The following is a 23,405-nucleotide window of genomic DNA, read 5'->3' on the forward strand; positions in this document are numbered from 1 at the left end:
CCATGCCACACCTCAAATACCTGCTTGAACCCAAATACCTGCTCAAACCCCATGCCACACCTGAAATATCTGCTCAAATCTCATCCCACACCAAAAATACCTGCTCAAACCCAAAATACCTGCTCAAACCCCATGCCACACCCAAAAACCCTGCTCAAACCCAAGCCACACCTGAAATATCTGCTCAAATCTCATCCCACACCCAAAGTACCTGCTCAAACCCCAAATATCTGCTCAAACCCCATGCCGCACCTGAAATACTGCCTCAATTCCCAGGCCACACCCAAAATACCAGCTCAAACCCAAATACCTGCTCAAACCCATGCCACACCTGAAATACCGGCTCAAATCTCATCCCACACCCCAAATACCTGCACAAACCCCATGCCACACCCAAAAACCCTACTCAAACCCCGTGCCACACCTGAAATACCTGCTCAAATCTCATCCCACACCCAAAATACCAGCTCAAACCCAAAGTACCTGCTCAAACCCAAAATACCTGCTCAAACCCCATGCCACACCTGAAATACCTGCTCAAATCTCATCCCACACCAAAAATACCAGCTCAAACCCAAAGTACCTGCTCAAACCCCATGCCACACCTGAAATTACCTGCTCAAATCTCATCCCACACCCAAAATACCACCTCAAACCCAAAATACCTGCTCAAACCCATGCCACACCTGAAATACCAGCTCAAATGTCATCCCACACCCAAAGTACCTGCTCAAACCCCAAATACCTGCTCAAACCCCAAATACCTGCTCAAACCCCATGCCACACCCAAAAACCCTACTCAAAACCCCATGCCACACCTGAAATACTGCCTCGATTCCCCAGCCACACCCAAAATACCTGTCCTCCTCCAGCACGAGCACTTGGGAAAGAGGAAATGATACAAAAATCAGAAATTTTAGTAGTATTTTTTAAAAGTAAGGATTCCTTCCCTGATGTAGCAGGGTCTAGGAAAGCCTAAATAGGAAATTGCTGAGCAGAGACCCCAGTTCTGTTCGGAAAATCGGTTTATTTGTGGGGGCAGGGCCACGAGCAGCGCTGGGTTTGGTGGTGCTCAGTGTCCCAATTAATAAAATTACACCAGTAATTAGGCAAAGAGAGACCAAAAACCCCCCAGAAAAACATTGCAAACCAGAATTGCTGCTTCCCCCATTTCTGCACCCGTTATCAGCAGGAACGCAGAGCATTTCAGTTTTGCATCCCTGGTAAATGAATTCATTTAATTCAGATATATATATGTATTTTATAATATATTTTTATTTATATATATATAGTATAAGTGTAATATTTTGTATGTATATATATATAATATATATATAATATATATCTTATATATATAATATCTATCTTATTCAACAATTCTAATATATTGCATATCAATATATTACATTGATATATCATAATATATAATGTTACAGTAATATTACTATAATATGTCATATCTAATGATAATGTTATAATATATGATATAATATATAATAATGAATATAATGTAATATAATATAATATAATATAATATAATATAATATTATATTATATTATATTATATTTTATTTTATTTTATTTTATTATATTATATATAAGAATATATAATATATAATAATGATATTATAATAATTTAATATTATAATAAGATGGATTATATATTAATATACTATATTGTTAAATAGATATAATGTATTTATATAATATTGTATTTATATAATATATGTTATATATTATATATTATGGATTTATATAATACATATAAATATATATTATATATATTATGCAGTATTCATTATATATTATATGTTATATATTATATGTCACATATTATATATTATATGTTATATATTATGTATTATATATATTATATATTTTATATTATATATATATTATATATTATATATTATATATTATATATTATATAATATATATTATATATCATATATCATATATTTTATATTTTATATTTATAAGATATATGATTATGATATATTATATATTATATATTATATATTATATATTATATATTATATATTATATATTATATATGAAATAGAGAATGGATCATTTTAAGGAAAACACGAATATCCCATATTCAGTGGCCCACTCTGATCCCTTCTGGCACAAACCCCCCTCAGGCTGCGTTTTCCTCCCGTTTCCCCCAGCTCCTCCCAGCACTCCCACCTTCCTCCTGCCCAGCGCAGAAATTCAGATTTTTGTTTGTAGTTTATGGCTGAGTTTACCCCGTAATCCTCAGAAAATCTGGGCTGCGCACACAGTGAGCCACGGAGGATAAATCCTCCATCAGCAGCACGAGCAATCGTTCTTTTCTCTGCAGGAGAATCTTTCTCCACGTGCTCCCGTGCAGTGAGATTCATTTTGCTTTTAGGGTTTGGTTGCGGCGCTGAACCGGTCTTTGCTTTGAAGTTAGACTGAGAAAGATGCCACGAAGGGAGAAAAAATCAAACCGAGGGACAGCAGCTTCACAGTGGGCATCTGTGGGTGAGCCAAAACGGGGGGGAAAACACAGCACAGGGAGAGGTCCTGAGAGGGGAAAAGCAGGCAAAATGCAAGATAAAAGGGGAGAGAGGGGGAAATAATAGGAAAGGAGAGAGGAGGAAATAATAGAAAAGGAGAGAAGGGGGAAATAATAGAAAATGAGAGAGGGGAAAATAATAGAAAAGGAGAGAGGGGAAAATAATAGAAAAGGAGAGAGGGGGAAAAGAAAAGCAGAGGGGGGGGAATAATAGAAAAGGAGAGAGGGGAAAATATTAGAAAAGGAGAGAAGGGGGAAAGAAAAGGAGAGGGGGGGAAATAATAGAAAAGGAGAGAGGGGGGCAAATAATAGAAAAGGAGAGAGGGGAAAATAATAGAAAAGGAGAGAGGGGGAAATAATAGAAAAGGAGAGAGGGGGGGAAATAATAGAAAAGGAGAGAGGGGAAAATAATAGAAAAGGAGAGAGGGGGAAATAATAGAAAAGGAGAGAGGGGGGAAAGTATTAGAAAAGGAGAGAGGGAGAAAATAATAGAAAAGGAGAGAGGGGGGAAAATAATAGAAAAGGAGAGAGGGGGGAAAGAAAAGGAGAGAGAGGAAAATAATAGAAAAGGAGAGAGGGGGGAAAATAATAGAAAAGGAGAGAAGGGGAAAAATAGAAAAGGAGAGAGGGGGAAAGTAATAGAAAAGGAGACAAGGGGGAAATAACAGAAAAGGAGAGAGGGGGAAATAACAGAAAAGGAGAGAGGGGAAAATAAAAGAAAAGGAGAGAGGTGGGAAAGTAATAGAAAAGGAATATAAAATAATAGGTGATGATGGGATAAAAGGCCATGGGAGAGAGAAGCAGAGGATGGATGTGACGGGAGGTGCATTAACAGAAATCCAGGTGATTTTCTGGGAGGATTTTTGGCAGATACCTCCCAAAAGTGAATGAGGTGAGACCCCCCCACCCAGCCCTGGGAGAAGCTGCAGTATCACCCCCATCTCCCTGCTCTAAATCCAGCGGAGATTGCAGCAGTGCAGGCAGGGAAAAAAGAGATTACAGCTGCAGAAAAACCCAACTTCTGCAACAGCCTGGCTAAAAATACTCCCTAACCCAGTTCCCCCAATTCACAGAACGCTCTCCTGCTCAGCCTCTCCTAAATGGGGGAAGAATTCAGCAGCCAGGATAATTCCTGGGTGTCAGTGTGGCTTGGAAATTCAGCTTTCACCCCTGAGAACCAGAGGTTTTCAGCTCAGGAGCTGCCAAAACCATCTTTTGCTGACTGGAAAATGCTGCCATAGCAAGAATAGCTCGGGAAATTCGGGGATGTTTGGTACTGCAAAAAAGGTGTGGAGGGCCTTGGGGTCGTTTAATGTGGTTTTGGTATCAAATCCTCCTCGAGGAAGAGAAATGTTCTGCAGCAGCTTCAGAACCAGCCCAGTTCTTCAAGGTTCACTCCATCCCCTGAGCCAGGAGAGAGATTTTAACACCAGCCCAGAGCATCTCCTGTCCATCATCATAACTAGGCAGTGAAAAGGCAGTTCTCTCAGCAGAGAGAGAAAAAATGAATCACTTTTAGCAAAGAATACTATTAAATATTTCAGTTTTTGTCTCTGGATACTCATTTCTCATGGGAAAAAAAAAAAAAAAAAAAAAACCACGTTCTTGGTGTCAACGAGGCCGTGTCTCACAGTTGGAAAACAGACATTTTCTGAAGCTGTCCTGTCACCAGTTATTGATATTTTAACAGGAATCTGATGACAATCACATAAAAATGGAAAATTTTTAATTTTTTTTTTTTAATCCAAAAACCAAAGAGGCCATCAATATATAGAAATGGATGGACAAAACCAGAAATCCATCAGCAACCCCATGCCTGAGACTCCACACCTTTAAGGCTGTGAGAGATCCCATTTTGGATAGTTTGAGGTAATTTTTTGCTGCTGTGTTTGCTTTGTTTTGCCGGGATTATTTAAGTATGCAATGTTTTCACACTGCAAAACCCAATAAAACTGAATTAAGGCATTTTTTTTCAGTTCACACACAAGCACCATTATCCCACGTGCACCTTCCAGGAGAGCTGGAAAAACAAACATTGGCAGCACCACAGGCAAATCCCAAGTGTCAAACCATTACTGAGCAACTCCAAATCTCTTTTCTGCCTCCACACCTGGCTTTTAAAAGGCTGAAGCAACATCAAATCAAGGGGAAAAAAAAAGAGAAAATAAAGAGAATATTTGGGAGGTAAGTATGGGTGACTCGAAGAACCAAACAGAAACAGACACAAAAACATCTCTGGAGGTGTTAAGAAATATAAAACAAACCACAAGCAAACCCTTGGAGGTTTAGGAGGTCTAGGAGGGATCTTCTGAGGAAAAGATTCACACCAAAATTCCAAATAAACTCCTGCATTCAACTACAGCAGCCAGAGTTTAGCCAGAAACGCCTCAGCAGCCCCAGGCCATGGGAGCTGAGGGGGAAATGGGATCATGTGGGGATTTTAGGAATATATGGCAGTACCCAGGGACACCTCAGGCAGCACAGAACAAGGAATTTTGGAAGAAACCAAATCCCAAGTGAGGCATTTTCGTGACAACAGGAAGGACACCCGGGATAATGGCAAGGGTGTCAGCAGCAGAGTGATAAAAATCAAAGTTAAATACACAAAAATCAATAAAAATCAAAATTAAATCATCTTTACTCCCAAGCCCGTTTCCCCACAGAAACTCCTACAAAAAGAGAAAAGCAGATCAATACTGGAGCTTTACAAATGGCATCGCACCCCTAAATTTCTCTTTTTGAACAGCTTTGATTCCCCTGGCACAGTTTGAAACCCTGAGCACACGCGAGAGCTTCCCTGGGGCAGGGAGCCTCGGGGAAAACCCTCTCCAGTGGAGCACAGAAAGCGCCCCAAATAACCCCAAAAACCCCAAATCTCACTGCACCAGGCTCAACAAACACTTGCCAAAACAAATCCAAGCCCCAGTGGTTGACTGGTGCATCCCAGGGGAAGGAAAAGGACTGGGACTACCCAGGAATGATGCTCAATGTTTAAACCTTCTGATCCCAAAAAAAGGGAGAGGAAAAGGTGACACAGGGTGGCTTAAAATTCCATTTTCCTGTGGTTTGACAGTTTAGCTTGTTGAAATCCATCAGCTGTATTTTAGGTTTCGAAGGTTTAAGTAAGAATCCATATTTTTGATGGGATAGGTTTGGAGAAGGATGCCCACAGGGGACTGGGAAAAGGGAAAAAAAGATGCCCTGAGAAAACACAAAAGGGAAATCACCTGGGTGAGGAAATGTGCTTTTCATTTTGAGTAAATCATCTTTCCAGCAGCACCATCAACACACAGAAGCCATTTTCACACCTGAGTTCTCACCACACTTGTAGAAAACAGAAGAGCCAACACAGGAGCAGCTTCATCCACAAAACACACCCTGATCCCTGCTGGACAAGCTGCCCCCAGCTCAGCCCTGACAGGCAAGCCTGGCAGAGCAGGAATATCCATTCCAGAAGGAGAAGAGCTGAGGAGTCAGAGGAAAATCAAACAAACCCCCCCAAACCACGCTGTCCCCACAGACTTGGCTTAAACCCAGCAAGGATGGGCCAAGCAGAAAAGGATTTTGGTTTGAAATGTACTGGGAAGTATCCCTGCCTTGGGAACACCTCCCAAAGCTGGGGCAGTTCCAACAGAACCCCGGGAGCTGAACTGGCTGCCACTGATCCCGAAACCCGTGCTTCTGGGATTACACAAAGGCACAGTGGAAAAGGAGAATGTTTGGAGAAATCCCTAGCAGCACAGATGTTTTTTTCCACTGGCATTACAGCACATTTGCTTCAGCGCTTCATGGGAGCCTGCCTGGCACAAGAAATTAAAATATTTCTTGATAATCAGCCCCAGAACAGTTCCATTTTTACCAACACATTGCCAAACCAGAACCAAACCCCTCCTCGGTCACCTCATCAGGCCCCTGGTTGGAATCTTCCCCCCAAAACAAGTGTGGAGCACAGGAATTGCTTTAAATAGCAAACCTGGGAGCAGCTCCCTGAGCAGCCACACCAGTTCTTCAGTAAATGGAGCTGGTTTTGCGCAGGGAATAAAAAAGTGATCCCGACCCAGTGGGACCAGGCTGTGTGTGTTCTTTCCCAAAGGAACAGCGACGTGACCCGCAGGATTCTGCTCCTTCCCAAGGTACCTACGGAGCAAAACCACCCCAAAGGAAAAAATAAAACCAGCCAGAGCCAGATCTGTCAGGGCTGAGCTCTGGAAATAGTCTGACCTGAAAGCACCAGAGCCACAGGGGATGAGCACATCATGCCTGGCTCCTCCATGGAATCAGGAGCAGCAGCAAGACCCAGGCATTATTCCAGGCTGCAGGAAAATCCCAGGCTGTGCAGGGAGGGTGGGGACACTTGTGGGACACACAGCTCCCACAGAAGCATTTGGCAGCTGCCTGAAGACACCAATTCCCCAGGAATTGGGGGGAAAAAAAAATAAGTGTTTGTATCCCCAAAGTCCTTCTCGGCAAACCAAAACCAGTCCTTCTCCCTTTCAAACCAAACCCTGCCCAGTCCTTGTGAGGAATGGGTTTGTAAAGCATTCCCAAAAACCTGCCTGCAAGCTCACACAGCCTTGGACAGAAAGTTGGTACAGAAATAAAGTTTGCATGCAAACTCTGAGATGAGGTGTGCTGACTGAGGAAGGAATGGAGTAGAGGTGGCATTGTTGAGAGAGAGATTGAACTAGAAACAGGTTCCAACAAGTTTCACACCATGACCAGGTATTTTGGAGAATTAGGACTGTGAAAGATGCATTGTAGCAGGACCACGTGGGGAAAAATTATAGGTGTTTGGTGTTAGAAGTATTAGCAGCATTGTGTGGGAAAAGCTAAAGGGCTGAAAACCATTTATAAGGGATTGTACCCAGGAAATAGGGTGGCTTCTGATAAGAGATGTAAAACTCAACACCATCCTATGTCTCACCCTTCTACAAGACTGATAATGGAATAAAATCTTTTTAAACCCCTCTCGCCTGCCCCATCTCTGTAGAGCTGGGATTTTCCAACAAGTCCTCAGTGGAAAAGAGGAGCTGGGAAACGGCAGAAGAAGCAAGGAGCAGCTCCCAGCTGGAGGGACCTGCCAGGAGAACAGCACCTCCCATCCTCTGCCAGCTTTTCCACCAAGGCACAGCCTCACATCTCCCATCCAGCAGGAGCTCCTGGCAGGAGTTATTTATAGACACACCAGGAACAAATCCTCCACAGGCACAGGGGCAGTGGCTTTGGGGGCAGAGATGGACACTTGGCTTTTGGTAAAAGCTGCACACACAGGAAAAAATTCCCAGCTGGGCAGTTGTTTAATTTTTATATGTTTTATATTTTAATTTTTAATTTTTTATATTTTTTTAACCAGCCATTTACCCATTATCCCAAGGATTTATTCATTTTTTTAAGGTCTGTTTTACCCACAGAGTGACAAGTGTTTAACAGCACTCAGAGATCTCTGCACAGGAGGGATTTTAGAAGGTGCTCTTCACAGTCTGCTGACTTCACTGATATACATATGGAATAGGAGATAAAGGGATGAAAATAAGTGAGAATCTCTCCACAAGACATTCCAAAAAGTACTTACAGCATTAAAAAACCCACAAATTAAACAGAAGCACAACCCTGCTCAGACAGGAATCGGCCAGCAGTGCTTGTTTTCCTCTGTGACACAGAACATTCCCCGCTGGAAGGGAGCCACAGGGCTGACCCAGCTCTCAGCCCTGCACAGGAATTCCTTCCCTGGAATGTGATGCTGCAGAGCAGCAGTGGCCGGGCACAGCAGGATCGGGCATGGTTTGTTTGCTCTGGGCCGCATCACTCGTTCGTGTGCCGTATTTCACGGGAGAGAGGACAGACTGTCCCCCCGGAGTAAAGCCCAGCCCTGGGGGATCCTGCCGCCGATGCCGGGGCTCTCCTGGATCTCCCCGGGCTGGAGCCCCCCAGATGGGCAGAGAGGGGAAGGGGCGGCTCTGCCTGAGCCGGACTCTGCACGGCTCAGCAGCTCCTGCTAAGCCGGGCTTTACAAATCCTCCCGAGCTGACACCGCAGTGAGAGCCTTTTGTCCCTGCCTGGCAACAACAGGAGCTTCCCGAGCTGCTCTGGGGTGTTCTGCTTCCCACCAGGAGATGTTTGCCTGATCTATCCCCCCGGACCAGCGCCGTGCTGCTGCTCCAGCCCTAGGAGGAAAAAGGAGGTGAAAACATGAAACCACCACCCCCTCCACAACTAAATTCTTATTCTATTTTCCAGCAGAGCTGGCTGGAAGGATAAACCCAAACCCTAAACCCAGCCCAGGGATTATCCCAGCAGGTGCTGAGGCTCTCTGCATCCTTCCCTCCCAGGTGCTCAGGGACAGGAGCGCCTGGAGGAACCGCACACGGCCACGCTCCGGGAGCTGCTGGGCTCTGCCACCCCAGCAAACAGCTCCACGCGCCCCACGAGCAGCAAGCCAGCCAGAAAACCACATTTTTAGGTCTGTCAGCCAACACAATCCAGCAGAGTCACCTTGAGGCTGCAGAGGAGCAGAGGGAGATAAAAGGAAGCTGCAGCCCGGTGAGGCTCCTGGGCAGCCAAGCGCAGAGGGAAGCCCTGGGTTTATCCCCTTTATCCCCTTTTCCTGCCCGGCTTTCACGGGAGATTCACCTCCAAGGCTGTTTGTGTTTTAAACTTCCTGGCAGGATGGAAACACAGAGTTTTTGTCTGGTTGGAGGAAAGGGGGATTCAAGGGAAAAGGTTTTCACCCTGCGCGCTTCACACGGAGATGGACGGGAGACACCAAATAAAGCCAAACCCCAAAAAACAGGGGTCACACCCCAAAACCCGGGGGTCAATCCCCAAACCCGAGGGTCAGATCTCAATGCCAGGGGTCAAACCCCAAAAACCAGGGGTCAAACCCCAAAACTGGGGGTCAAACCCCAAAAAAACAGGGGTCAAACCCCAAAACCCGGGGGTCAATCCCCAAAAACCAGGGGTCAAACCCCAAAACCCGGGGGTCAAAGCCCAAAACCCAAGGGTCAGATCCCAATGCCAGGGGTCAAACCCCAAAAAACAGGGGTCACACCCCAAAACCCGGGGGTCAAACCCCAAAAACCAGGAATCAAACCCCAATGCCAGGGGTCAAACCCCAAAAACCAGGGGTCAAACCCCAAAAACCAGGAATCAAACCTCAAAACCCGGGGGTCAAACCCCAAAAAACAGGAATCAAACCCCAAAACCCGGGGGTCAAACCCCAAAACCCGGGGGTCAAACCCCAAAAACCAGGAATCAAACCCCAATACCAGGGGTCAAACCCCAAAAACCAGGAATCAAACCTCAAAACCCAGGGGTCAAACCCCAAAAACCAGGAATCAAACCCCAATGCCAAGGGTCAAACCCCAAAAACCAGGTGTCAAACCCCAAAAACCAGGAATCAAACCCCAAAACCGGGGGGTCAAACCCCAATGCCAGGGGTCAAACCCCAAAACCCGAGGGTCAGATCTCAATGCCAGGGATCAAACCCCAAAACTGGGGGTCAAACCCCAAAACTGGGGGTCAAACCCCAAAACCCGGGGGTCAAACCCCAAAACCCGGGGAAAGGAGCCAGGACACTGCCTGGGGCAGCTCTGCTCCCACAGCCCCAGCCCAGCCTAAGGAAACTCAGCCTAAGTGCTTCAACTTTCCCTCTTTGCTGCTCCTTCCCAGAAACACCAAGTCATGATCTGTAAGTTTTTTGCCCAAGGCCCCAGGGAAGTGTAACAGGAGATGACAGTGGGAAATTCAGGGAGAAAGCCTTTTCCCCATGTTTACTGGGAAGAAATAAATTTATTCAGACTTACTAGTCAGGAAAAAAAAAAAGAGATGTTTCCCTTAAGTCAGTTGTAGTTTATTTTTTTCTTACATGATGACATAATTCCTCTGAGGGGAAGTGGATAGTTTTGTTTGGTTTTTTAAATTTCAATAGAACCCTTCTCTTTCCAATCCACGGATCAAAAATAAAAGCTGCATTGCAGTGCTTTCAAATGCTATAGTAAAACAAAAAAAACCAAAAAAAACCTGGTTGGTCCTGGTTTATTTTTGCTCCCAAGAGCTTTTGAAGACTGAAATCCTACTTTTCCTAGAAGGAACTCTGCTCTGGTGGTGCCTTTCCACAGATCAGGATTCCTTGCCCCTGCCAGGCATTATTTGTTGGAGCAAAGCAGCCACTCCAAACCAATAAAAAAAAAAATCAAAATAATAAAAAACCAGCAGCACTTCCCACTCCTACTGCAGTGGGATCCACTGGGGATCGAGTTACACCAGAGCTCAGGGCTGCAAACAGAGAGGACAAAGAATAAGGGAAGATTCCTGTGCTCACTTCCACTCCACCAAAGTACAGCTCTTCCCACAGAGCTCCAGCTGACGGCTCCTCCTCGGAAAACAGAAGCTGGATTTGAGGACACATTGCATTAGTTGAGCTGATTAAAATCCTAAATAATTACAATTTTTTGCCTCAGGAAGGGAAAAGCAAACTGTAAGCCTCTGACTAGAATTTTCAAGATAGCAAATCACCCCCCAACTTGAATATCCATGTAAAAGAAATATCTATATCAATAAATACATGCACTTTCCTTGTTTCTCTCTATTTTTTTTAACTTCCATGGTAGGAAATTACCAGTTGCTGGGTTTTTTTTTTCCTTTTTTTTACCCTCACCAAAGGAATTATTTCCTGCCCGCAAGACAAAAAAAACCTTTTCCAAAGCACCACAATTACTGGTTTCCCAGCCAACAGATACTTTCTAGACAAAGACACATTATGAGTGGGGAAAAGAGAATTCTAAACTCCAGTTCTCTTCAAAACACAGCACTGTAAAGGATTTACAGGAGCTGTATTTTAATCTGCTTTTAATACGTCTGAGGGTTTATTTATTTAGGGGGAGGGGAACTTGCTGACATTTGTTTCTTAAACATCACAATGGCACAGAGACATTTTCCCTCCCCATATCTGCTGGCCAAATCCAGCCCTCTGCTGCTGCCCAAGATTGATAACCAATTTGATTATTCTATTGTTAACAGGCTGCTGGGGGTGCCACAGCTTTAACCTTCACAGAAAGACAATTAATTTGGCAGGACAGAGGGCATTTCACAATAAAAAAATAGCAACCACAAGCTGTTTATGCTCGAAATTCACTTTTTTTTTTTTTTTTTTCTTTTCCTCGCGGCTGTTCTGCAACTTTCACCAGCAAAGTTTCTGATGGCCTCAAGGTTTTGCTAAGGATTTTAACAAATTGTGCACGGAGCTGTGCTGGCAATTAATTGTAGGGTCTCTTCATCACCACAGAGCACGGAACATGTTATTGATGACCAGTATATGAGATATTTATATATCATTTAATATATATATAATAAATATATAGGAAATAAAGCACCACAGACCGGGCTAAACAAAAAATCTGCCCGTGAACTCCCACCCAAAGCGGCACCGGGGGGTTCTGAGCGCTGCCCTCCGAGGGACCCGCTCCGGGAGAGGGAAAAGGGAGAGGGAAAAGAGAAAGGGGAAAGGGAGAGGGAAAGGGGAGAGGGAAAAAGGGAGAGAGAAAAGGGACAGGGAAAAGGGAGAGGGAAAAGGGAGAGGGAAAGGGGAAAGGGAAAAGGGAGAGGGAAAAGGGAGAGAGAAAAGGGAGAGGGAAAAGGGAGAGGGAAAGGGGAGAGGGAAAAGGGAGAGGGAAAAGGGGGAGGGAAAAGAGAAAGGGAAAAGGAAGAGGGAAAGGGGAGAGGGAAAGGGGAGAGGGAAAAGAGAAAGGGAAAAGGAAGAGGGAAAGGGGAAAGGGAAAGGGGAGAGGGGAAAAGGGAGAGAGAAAAGGGAGAGGGAAAAGGGAGAGGGAAAGGGGAAAGGGAAAAGGGAGAGGGAAAGGGGGGAGGGAAAAGAGAAAGGGAAAAGGAAGAGGGAAAGGGGAAAGGGAAAGGGGAGAGGGAAAGGGGAGAGGGAAAGGGGAGAGGGAAAGGGGAGAGGGAAAAGGGAGAGGGAAAGGGAGAGGGAAAAGAGAAAGGGAAAAGGGAGAGGGAAAGGGGAGAGGGAAAGGGAGAGGGAAAGGGGAGAGGGAGAGGAGAGGGAGAGGGAGAGGGAAAGGGGTGAGGGAGAGGGAAAGGGGAAAGGGAGAGGGAAGATGCTGGGCTGGGAAGGAGCCGCATCCCGACCCTTTGTTCCCATGAAAGGCCTGGAGCAGCCGAGCCCCAGCAGAGCGCGGGGGGCGCGCAGGGCCGGGCGGGGGGCGCAGGCGATTTTGGGGTCCATTTCATCGTTTTTGGCGCGGCAAGAAAAAACCCCACACTTGGGTGGCGATCCCGCAGCGCTGCTCGCCGCTCCGCGGGGCTGCCGGGCACGGGGATCCCGGGCCGGGGATGGGGATGGGGATCCCGGGATGCGGCTCCCGGCCCCGGGGCAGCTCCGGTGCCGGCGCTGCCGCAGGGGCGCGGCGGAGGCGCGGGCGGCCGCCCCAGCCGAGCATGCCCAGTCCCCGGCATGACATCAGCGCCCGAGCCCGCGGCTCCCCCGCGCCCCCCGGCTCCCCCGAGACCCCCGGCACCCGCGGGGACCCCCGGGCCGCTCGCCCGGTGGGTCGGGGACAGCCCGGCCGGGGGGGCGCGGGCAGCGCCGCCGCCCCCATCCCGCTCCGCGGCTGCGGCAACAATGGAGGGGATGGGGGGGATGGAGGGGATGGAGGGGATGAGGGGGATGAAGGTGATGGGGGGATGGAGGAGATGGGGGTGATGGGAGGGATGGAGGGGATGGAGGGGATGGAGGGGATGGAGGGGATGGAGGGGATGGAGGTGATGGGGGGATGGAGGGGATGGAGGAGGTGAAGGTGATGGGGGTGATGAAGGTGATGGGGGGGATGGGGGTGATGGAGGGGATGGGGGTGATGGGGGGGTTGGGGGGACGGAGGGGATGGGGGGGATGAAGGGGATGAAGGTGATGGGGGGCATGGAGGGGATGGAGGGAATGGGAGTGATGGGGGGGGATGGAGGGGATGGAGGGAATGGGAGTGATGGGGGAGATGAAGGTGATGGAGGGGATGGAGGGGATGGGGGTGATGGAGGGGATGGAGGGGATGGGGGTGATGGAGGGACCCGCCGGGAGCCTGGGGGGGATGCTCGCCCCGAGAGCAGGGATGCTCGCCCCGCCCGAGCGGGCGGCAGCGGGATGCGGGATGCGGCAGACTCACCCCGATGACCACGGTCTCGTCGCCCTTGAATTTGGGGATGAATTTGTCGCCGCGCAGGATCTCGGCCTCGTTGAGGGGCCGGAAGCGGCACATCACCTTGATGCTGCACTCGGCGGGGTCCGCCATGGCGGCGGCGGGCCCGGCGCTGCGCGGGGCAGGTGCGGCAGCGGCGGGGCTGGGGCCGCCGGGCGGGCGGGGCCGGGAGCCCTGGCAGCCGCTCGGAGCCCGCGGACACGCCCCGCACCGGCCCCGCTCGGGCGCGGCTGCGCGGCCACCGCCGGGGCTCCCCCCGCAGCGACCGCGGGGATGCGCCGGAGCCACCCCGAGCAGCGCCCGGGGCCGGCGGTGCCGCCCCTTCCAGCGGCCGGGGACACCTTCCACCGGCCGGGGACACCTTCCAGCGGCCTGGGACACCTTCCAGCGGCCGGGGACACCTTCCATCACCCAGGGACACCTTCCACCGGCCGGGGACACCTTCCAGCGGCCGGGGACACCTTCCATCACCCAGGGACACCTTCCATCACCCAGGGACACTTCCATCACCCAGGGACACCTTCCATCACCCAGGGACACCTTCCACGGGCCAGGGACACCTTCCACCAGCCGGGGACACCTTCCATCACCCCAGGGACACTTCCATCACCCAGGGACACCTTCCACGGGCCAGGGACACCTTCCACCAGCCGGGGACACCTTCCATCACCCCAGGGACACCTTCCATCACCTAGGGACACCTTCCATCACCCAGGGACACCTTCCATCACCCAGGGACACTTCCATCACCCAGGGACACTTCCATCACCCAGGGACACCTTCCATCACCCCAGGGACACTTCCATCACCCCAGGGACACTTCCATCACCCAGGGACACTTCCATCACCCAGGGACACCTTCCATCGCCCAGGGACACCTTCCATCGCCCAGGGACACTTCCATCACCCCAGGGACACCTTCCATCACCCAGGGACACCTCCATCACCCCAGGGACACCTTCCTCTCTATCCAGAGACACCTTCCACTGCCTAGGGACACCTTCCATCACCCAGGGACACCTTCCATCGCCCAGGGACACCTTCCATCACCCCAAGGATGCCTTCCACTGCCTCCAGGGACACCTTCCATTCTCCCAGGTTGCTCCAAGCCCCATCCAACCTGGCCTGAGATATTTCCAGGGATCCAGGGGTAGCCACAGCTGCTCTGGACAATCTCTGCCAGGATCTCCCTCCCCTCACAGCGAAGGATTTCTTCTATCTACCTAAATTAAATTTCCCCGAGTCTCTCTCCAGCTTCTTCCAGATGCTGGAAGCCTGCTGTGGGCCCTCCACACAACCTTCCCCACACACACAACCTTCTCCCCAGCACTCCCAGCCTGTCTCCTAGGGAAGGTGCTCTGGTTTCCACATCAGCTTCGTGGTGATCCTCTGCATTTGCTCCAACAGAGCCCTCTCCAAGCTCAAAGCTGCCCTCGGCATCTCCCCTCGGCGTCTTTCTCCCCCTGCCTCTGCCACAGCTGGATCTATGACCAGGCTGAAGGATATTTGTCCTGGAATGTCGCTCCATGCCTGTTCCTGGGAAGAGCAGCAGGAGCAGTGGTGCCTCTGGCTGACGCTTTGACCTTGCTCGGTTGACACGAAGTTTTGTCACGATGCAGCCAGTGGTGAATCAGCATCTGGGAAAAGCAGCCTGGAGCCTGCTCCTCCTCACCACGGGGGCTGTCCTCGTCCTCCTTCCCTAAAAATGCTCCTTCCTTACCTGCTGAAATCACCTGCAGCTCTCCCCCCTGGCTCGTTTATTTCCCTGCACTCACTTGAAACAGTCTGAATGAAATACCACAGGAAGTCTCCTCATCCTCCTCCACCAGTTTCCCCCGACAAGAATCTCCTGCTTAAAGAAGAACCCAAACATCCATGATGTCTTCTGGGAAGCTGCAGAAGCTCCAGCAACTCCTGGGCCTGGTTCCCACCAGAGTTTCATTGTCACCCTCAGCTGAACAGTGAAGATGAGGGTGGACAGTCCTGCAGCATTCTGATGGAAATCTCCCTTTCTTGCAGTCATTACCTGAGGTGGATGTGAGGAGCAGGCTGGCAACAAAGCCTCTCACACCCTTCTTAAAATCAATTCCATGGGGGAGAGTTAGCAATGTGCAGCATGTGATAAACCATTATTACATAATGGGATTTATTCCCGTGGATTACCAATTATCCCTTTTATTTCTCTTATGTTTCAAGCTTTTACCCTGAATAGCAAATTTGTTAGTCATGACAAGTAGGGGCTTAGTCATAAAAGTCAAGTCTTTGGATGAATTAATCCTTCTTTTCCTCCATTATGGAGAGCTCATTTTGGAGTGAGATAAGCAAAACTCGATTTTTCTCTGGGAGCAGGTATAATCTGCCATCGGGAAGAATGCAGAGAGCCATCTTTTCCCAGCAGCTTTGTCACAAACAACGTGACATTGTCTGGAGTGCAGACAATACTGAATTGTCACCCAGCTGCTGCTATTTTTACTACTTTATCACCAGATTAGGTGAAGCAGCCTGGTAGGAATGTGAATTTTCAGCCAGATTTGGGGGTGAACAGCACCTCCCTGGGTCTGTGAGCCTCTCCCAGGCTGGGCTGGGTGCCTGGAGGTGGGATGGACAGTTTGGTGGGACCCTGCTTTATAAAAACCACAAAAATACAGAAAAGCAGAGCTTAAATACTTTGTTGTTTTCACCTTCATTCATTTCTTTCACCTCTCAAACCATGTCATTTTTCAGCTGTACACTTGCAAGAAATCCACTTAGATACATGTTTTTCTGAGCTTACTTACACCTGAACATATGAAAATTACCTTCCTACCAGAACCACAGAAAGAGAACCTGGATGTTCTCTCCTTTTCCCACTTTCCCAGCTCTCCTGCTCCCCAGTTTAGCTCACCCTGGCAGATCAGATATGGTTTGACAGCAAGTTCTGATTTTTCCGGAAGAAATTCCCCAGCTGAGCCAACTTCAGTTCAGCAAACACCCCAAGATATCAGAGTAACGAATAGGAATAATAAAGGAATAACAAATCCCTTCCTCGAGGACTGGGATCATAAAGGAATGAGAAAATTCCATTTCTCTCCAGGGAGCCAAGGTGTTGAGGCTGCAGGAAAGCCAGGGAGGGGACAGGTGACAAAGCAGGACAGGGATTGTGACAGAGGAGATCCCACAGAAATGGGGGTGATGCTTTGTCAAGGCTGCCCTAGAGCAGAGGCTGGGCAGAGTCACAGAATAAAGCAGGGATCCATGAAAAGGATCTCCTCCATGGATCCACCTTGGGCAGCACCAGAGCCCAGCCAGGGCTGCACCCAAGATGAACCCAAATGGTCCCAAAATGCACGAGCGCTCCCGGGGGCTCTCACTGGGATCAGCTCTGCTCCATTGGCACATTGCAGTTCATTGTCCAGTTCCAGCTTTAGGTGATCGAGTCCCATCCTGCTTGTTTTTCTCTCTCCAGCCCACGGTGTTTGTGCTCCTGGGCTGGGATTGGGATCATTTGTCCTTGGTGCCCAGCTGGAGAAGGAATTGTTTTGTCTCCCTGCTCTGTGCAGAGAGCTCAGCAACACTGAATGTGAAGCTCAGGGCTGCACACTAAAGCAGCACAGAGCCTGAAAAATAGAAAAGCCAAACCCTGAGGCATCAAGGGAACATTTCAGCATTACCATCGCTCCCTTTCACTGCTTCCAGGCTCCAGGAATGGGCTCTGGATTTGGGAGGGAGCTGCAGGAGGAAGCAGCAAGGTTGAATTTCTGCTGTGCTGAACAATTCTGTGCAAGGAGCAGACACCGGTGCTGGCCAGGGGCAGGAGCTGTCAGCAGGGAGAGCAGCGTTAATGCACATCCCATTGATCCCGGTGCCCCAGCAGCGGCCAGAGGCAGGACATTTGATATCTTGGTGTCATCGGTGCTCAGATGTGGCTCAGGGGAAAGGGATGTTAAAGGATTTCTCCCAGGAGGGACCAAAAGGGTGGGATCCCCGTGACAAAAGGCAATTTTAAATGTCACCCGGAGTTAATGTTCCGCGGACTCTGAGAGTGCACCAGGGAATGTTTGCAAAGGCAGAGCATGAAAGTGTTTAGCAGGAATAAAAATAAATAAAGGCAGGCTGGAGAACAGGCAGGAGTGAGCTGGAAAGTGCTGAGGAGGCAGCCAGGAGGAGCTGAGGGTCAGGAATTATGTGATCTGCATCCCCAGGGATCATCAAAAGCACTGACACACATCCACAGCTCAGGTGGGACTGGGCTACAGGAACGTTTGGCCAGGCAGGGGAAAAATTCCACAGCAAAAAAGCAGGGTCTGCACCACTGACACTCTCAGGATGATTATCCCAGACCCAAGGTCTCCTTGGACCAGACAGGTGAGGATTTCTTTGGGGTCAGGGCCACAGGGGCTCCTTTCTCAGACCTCCACAGGAGTTTGGATGTGGAAATGGAGCACTGGCACTCCAAAGATACTCCAAGAGAAAGTGCTTGGGGCTGTGCTGGCAGGGATTGTTTCCCATTTGCAGGACACTTCAATATTTGCTTACTTTAAAAAATGTAAGGTACACACATAAATCTCAATCTCCGTATAAATTATTCACGTTATGCACAGTCATATACTTTGTGTTAACCCACCTAAAAAAAAAAAAAAAAGTGCTTGCTCAAAATAAATAAATCGATTTTACCACTGTACAAAACAGCAAAACGTTGCAGGTCATTATCGAGTACACAAAACATTTTTTCCAAGTTACCATCTTTACATTTGGGTTAATAAATCACCTAAATAAAAGGGTTGTAACTCGGAAAAAAACCTGTTGTCTTTACATTGTAGGAAGTTATAAAGCAGCCATAAAAATACCGAATGGGCAGGAAAGCACTAAAAACACCCAATCCCAAAGCTCAGAGGCTCCGCGGAGAGGCAGAAAGAGTTAAGGAGCATCGCAAGCAGCTGATGCCATCTTCTGGTGTCACTGACAGCCGTGATTTAAACCCCCTGTGCCGAGTCGGGTCGGATCAGCGCCAGGAGCAGGGAGCCGCTCTTTGGGGTGTGCTTGGCCCCAGGGCAAAGCTCCAGGAGCAGGGGAGCGCGGCTGGTTTTGGGGTCCTTTCCCCCAACAGGGATCGGGATCAGCATCAGGAGCAGGGGAGCGCTGCTGGTTTTGGGTTCCTTTCCCCCAGGACAGGGATCGGGATCGGGATCAGCATCAGGAGCAGGGGAGCGCGGCTGGTTTTGGGGTCCTTTCCCCCAGGGCAGGGATCGGGATCAGCACCAGGAGCAGGGGAGCGCTGCTGGTTTTGGGGTCCTTTCCCCCAACAGGGATCGGGATCAGCATCAGGAGGAGGGAGCGAGGCTGGTTTTGGGGTCCTTTCCCCCAACAGGGATCGGGATCAGCACCAGGAGCAGGGGAGCGCGGCTGGTTTTGGGGTCCTTTCCCCCAGGACAGGGATCGGGATCGGGATCAGGATCAGCATCAGGAGGAGGAACGCTGCAGGTTTTGGGGTCCTTTACCCCAGGGCAGGGCTCAGGATCAGCATCAGGAGGAGGGAGTGCTGCTGGTTTTGGGGTCTTTTCCCCCAGGGCAGGGATCGGGATCGGGATCAGCAGCAGGAGGGGGAACGCTGCTGTTTGGGGTGTGCTTTACCCCAGGGCAGGGCTCAGGATCAGCATCAGGAGGAGGGAGCGCTGCTGGTTTTGGGGTCCTTTCCCCCAGAGCAGGGTTCAGGATCAGGATCAGGATCAGCGCTGCTGTCTGAGGTATCCTTGCCCCCAGGACAGGATTCAGGATCAGGATCAGGATCAGGATCAGGATCAGGAGGGAGCGCTGCTGTCTGAGGTATCTTTGACCCCAGGGCAGGATTCAGGATTCAGGATCAGGATCAGGATCAGGATCAGCGCTGCTGTCTGAGGTATCTTTGACCCCAGGGCAGGATTCAGGATCAGGATCAGGATCAGGATCAGGAGGGAGCGCTGTTGTTTGCGGTGTCCTTGCCCCAAGGGCAGGATTCAGGATCAGGATCAGGATCAGGATCAGGAGGGAGCGCTGCTGTCTGAGGTATCCTTGCCCCCAGGACAGGATTCAGGATCAGGATCAGGATCAGGATCAGGATCAGCGCTGCTGTCTGAGGTATCCTTGACCCTAGGACAGGATTCAGGATCAGGATCAGGATCAGGATCAGGATCAGGATCAGGAGGGAGCGCTGCTGTCTGTGTTGTCCTTTCCCCCCGGGCAGGGCTCAGTGAGTGCGGTGTCACCGTTGAGTCAGGAAGGGGAAGAAAGGCAACAAGGATTTTCAGAAGGCATAAAAGGCTTACTTTATCTCAATCTCCCAATGTTTATAACCAACATCGTTCACCCAGAACCCGACTGGTTCTTAATGACACCTGTCCCCCACTGGTTAATTAAGGAAACCACCCTTTGGTAAACACCGTATCGTGAGACACAGCTGTTCAAGACACCAGCTGCAGATCGTTTCTAGTTCTTTCTCTCAGCCTTCTCAATCTCCCCAGAACAATCCCCGGGGAAGTTTTTCTGCCTTTCCGTCTCTGAGCGGGCTGTCGGTGCCCCCATGCGGGCATGCGGGCATGCGGGCGCGGTCCGAGCCCGGGTGGCACAGCCAGCCCCGGGCAGCAGCAGGGCTGGCAGCAGAGGGGACCCCGGCCGCTGGGCTGTGTCACAGATGAGCCCCAGGCGCTGCCGAGCGCTGGGAAGCGCAGCTGGGCCGAGCCCTGGGCACTCGCTGCTCTCGCAGGCAGGGATCGCTCGCCCGCCACGGTGATTTGTACTGACACCACCGCGCACAGGGATCCACTGGGGGCAGGCAGACGCCTGTCCTCCCAGCAGATAAACCAGCCTGAATCTTTTTATCTGGTACAAATTCTCTGGAATCTGCCTCAGTTGTTGCCTCCCTCCTTCCTTTGCTCCTTGCTGTGATCCTCCCTCGAGGCATCATCCATCCTCCCTGGGTAATTCCACTTGTGCTGGAGTTAAACCAGAATCCCTTGGATTGAAGGCAGGCTGGACTAAACAGATTTTAGTATTCTTAGTAATAGAAAAAAAATCCTAGCTTCAGGAAATTCATCAGGCTGGGAGGGTGGGGAGGCCCTGGAATGGAATTCCCAGAGAAGCTGTGGCTGCCCCTGGATCCCTGCAAGCGTCCAAGGCCAGGCTGGATGGGGCTTGGAGCAGCCTGGGACAGTGGAAGATGTCCCTGGCTGTAAGCACAGATGAGTTTTAAGGTTCCTTTCAACATAAACCGTTCTAAGATCCAAGGATTCCAAAAGTGATTTGGGTTACTTCAGCATTACTCCGTGTTAGTTTCAGATTTTAGTCCTATTTCAGCTTCATTAATTTCTTTTTATTTAAACTGGAGTTACTAAGTTACAACACAGACTGATTAACGGAGTTAAATTCATAGCAAAATACAACTTACATGTGTTCTCATTAATTTTTTGAGATTAAACCATTAAAAACCATCTAAAGGACACAGAGGTTGCATTTAGAGATGGAGCAGGTGACTGAGAGACAAGCAAGCCACTGAGAAAACAGAGAATGTATCCTGAAACTCCCTTGTCCTCCTGGAAGGCACTTGAGGAGCAAACGTTCTGTTCGGCTCTCACATCAGGGAATGACATTTTGGGCCCCGTCACTGCAGCAGGATGGCACAACCCAACCAGAGGAGGGGCCTCCACATTGCCCCGCTGCTGCTGGGTCCTGCGAGGAACACATCCAGTGTTTCCTACACAACTGGCTGCTTGGATCAGCAGTAATTGTCTCCCACGTTCCCCTGCTCAGATGGAAACACTTGGATCTTCACAGCTCACCCAACTTACTCGGGAAAAACTCCCCCTCCCTCATCTTCCTTCCTTCCCAAGCAGCACTTAGCTGCCTGTAATTTCCCAAGGTTATTCCCAGTCTTTCCAATTAAAGGGTGAATGTTGCAAAACCACAGAGTAGCAGAAGCATGGAAGTGAGCTTTGAAACAGTTTCTCTGCAGGCAAATCCAGGGAGCCTGTTGGGATGACAAACACACACCAAAACTCCAGTCAATCCATAAATACATATAAATCTTATTAGAGAAAGAACCAGCATTTTCTAGTTCCTGACATTTAAAACTCTGCACCTGACATGAAGTCCAGCATAAATTGCTTAGATAAGCCAGGATTCCACAATCTTACCTGAAAGACATTCCCAATACACAACAGAACAGAAATCCCTATTCCAATCCTGCTGCAGAGATGCACAAGTAAGGGAATTCAAATTGAACAACATCATATCCTCAACACGTTTAAAGAGCACAAAACCACCTCAGTCGGTGGCGATCCCAGCTGGACAAAGGATTTTATAGCACTAATCCCTCCCTCTTCTTTTTCATGGAGATTTTCACGGCCTGCAGCATCCCCCAGCACTCCCCTTTTCCTGCACTTGAGGCACACAGAGACTCTGCAAGGACTGCTGCAGTTCTGCTTCGCAGAAGGTTTCATCACCACTAATCCTTTAAATGAAAGCCATTCCACATCTGGCACTTACCATCAGAGCCTTGGGAGTTTATGGAATCCTTCTCTGCACCTCACATATTCCCAGAATCCATCAAAAGCTTGAAGCTCCAGCTAAAGGTTTTTTAAGTAATTAGATGAGGATTAGACTACACGAAGTCAGAGATACACAGCAATCTCACAGACATCTTCTGGCCAATTTTCCCTGAAAATGATCCACTGAAAATGATCTTTGTAGTGAGAAGAGGCCATGCTAAGTGTACAGTTTTCAATCTGCAGAGGAAATTACTTCCCATTTTCATTAAGCCTCCAAAGGGTTTTGGGGATGGCAGTGAAGCAAGGTTATTCCTAGATATCAAGGACAGTACTTTTTTCTTTTACACAGTCAGATTTTCAACAATTCTTAAAAAAAAAAAATTCATTTATACTTCAGACTATCAGCCATTCCCTGAAATGAGCCCAGCTCTACAGAAAGCCTGGAAAGATCAGATAAAGTGGAATTTTCAGGGAGCAGCAATCCCAGTGAAGTCACAGGTGCCCCCCAAAGCTGCCACCACCCCTCACCTGACCGAGGCAGTGTCTTGAGTTCCTCTATTCCCAACAGGAATAATCTAGCCTCACCTCTCCCTGCAGACATCATGTGGAATAAAAATAGAGCATCAGTTAAGCAAAAACCAGGTAATTTTAGCCATCTGAGTTTGTCATGAGCTCCCAGGATTTAAAGCTCTGCAAGTGTTTTTAGCTGCCAGGACTTTTAACTCACACAACGTAAGACAAAACAGGTTTGAACACAGCTTGGATTAAAAACAGTTCTTTATATAGAAAGCTAAGATGGAAAATACACTGACTGCATGACATAGGCAAGATTTTCCTGGGAGGGTGAGTCTGGACTAAACAACATCTCCAGGTGCCCTCCAACCTCAGTGATCCTGGGATTTGTAACACAGAAACACCCAAATGAGGAGAAAACTGCAGAAATTCACCCCATTTCTTTGGCAGGGCAGGAAACTCTCATTCCCCATTTCCCCAGGTCTCGGGTCCCATCCCACCCCTCCCCTAGCACAGAATTATCACATCATCTGCAGCCTTCTGGAAATAAGTGCATATGCTGGGATCAAAGGACCAGAGTCCCCGAGCAGCCTCCAGAACTGCTGCTGTCCCTGCCTGCCCCCTGTGAAATAACCACATATGCACCATGGC

General features: G+C 49.0%; 1 protein-coding gene across 1 annotated transcript in view; it reads right to left on the reverse strand.

The window, feature by feature from the left end:
• KIF5C (kinesin family member 5C) overlaps positions 1-13,927 on the reverse strand; it is an 85,765-nt gene extending 71,838 nt beyond the window's left edge. Inside the window, exon 1 of the mRNA XM_068195119.1 lies at positions 13,711-13,927. Coding sequence (XP_068051220.1) covers positions 13,711-13,836 — 126 coding nt within the window. The 5' untranslated portion in view covers positions 13,837-13,927. The remainder of the gene's footprint in view (positions 1-13,710) is intronic.
• Between the last annotated feature and the right edge of the window lie 9,478 nt (positions 13,928-23,405).

This window comes from Anomalospiza imberbis, chromosome 7 (genome assembly GCF_031753505.1).
Source record: "Anomalospiza imberbis isolate Cuckoo-Finch-1a 21T00152 chromosome 7, ASM3175350v1, whole genome shotgun sequence".
Lineage (NCBI taxonomy): Eukaryota > Metazoa > Chordata > Aves > Passeriformes > Viduidae > Anomalospiza > Anomalospiza imberbis.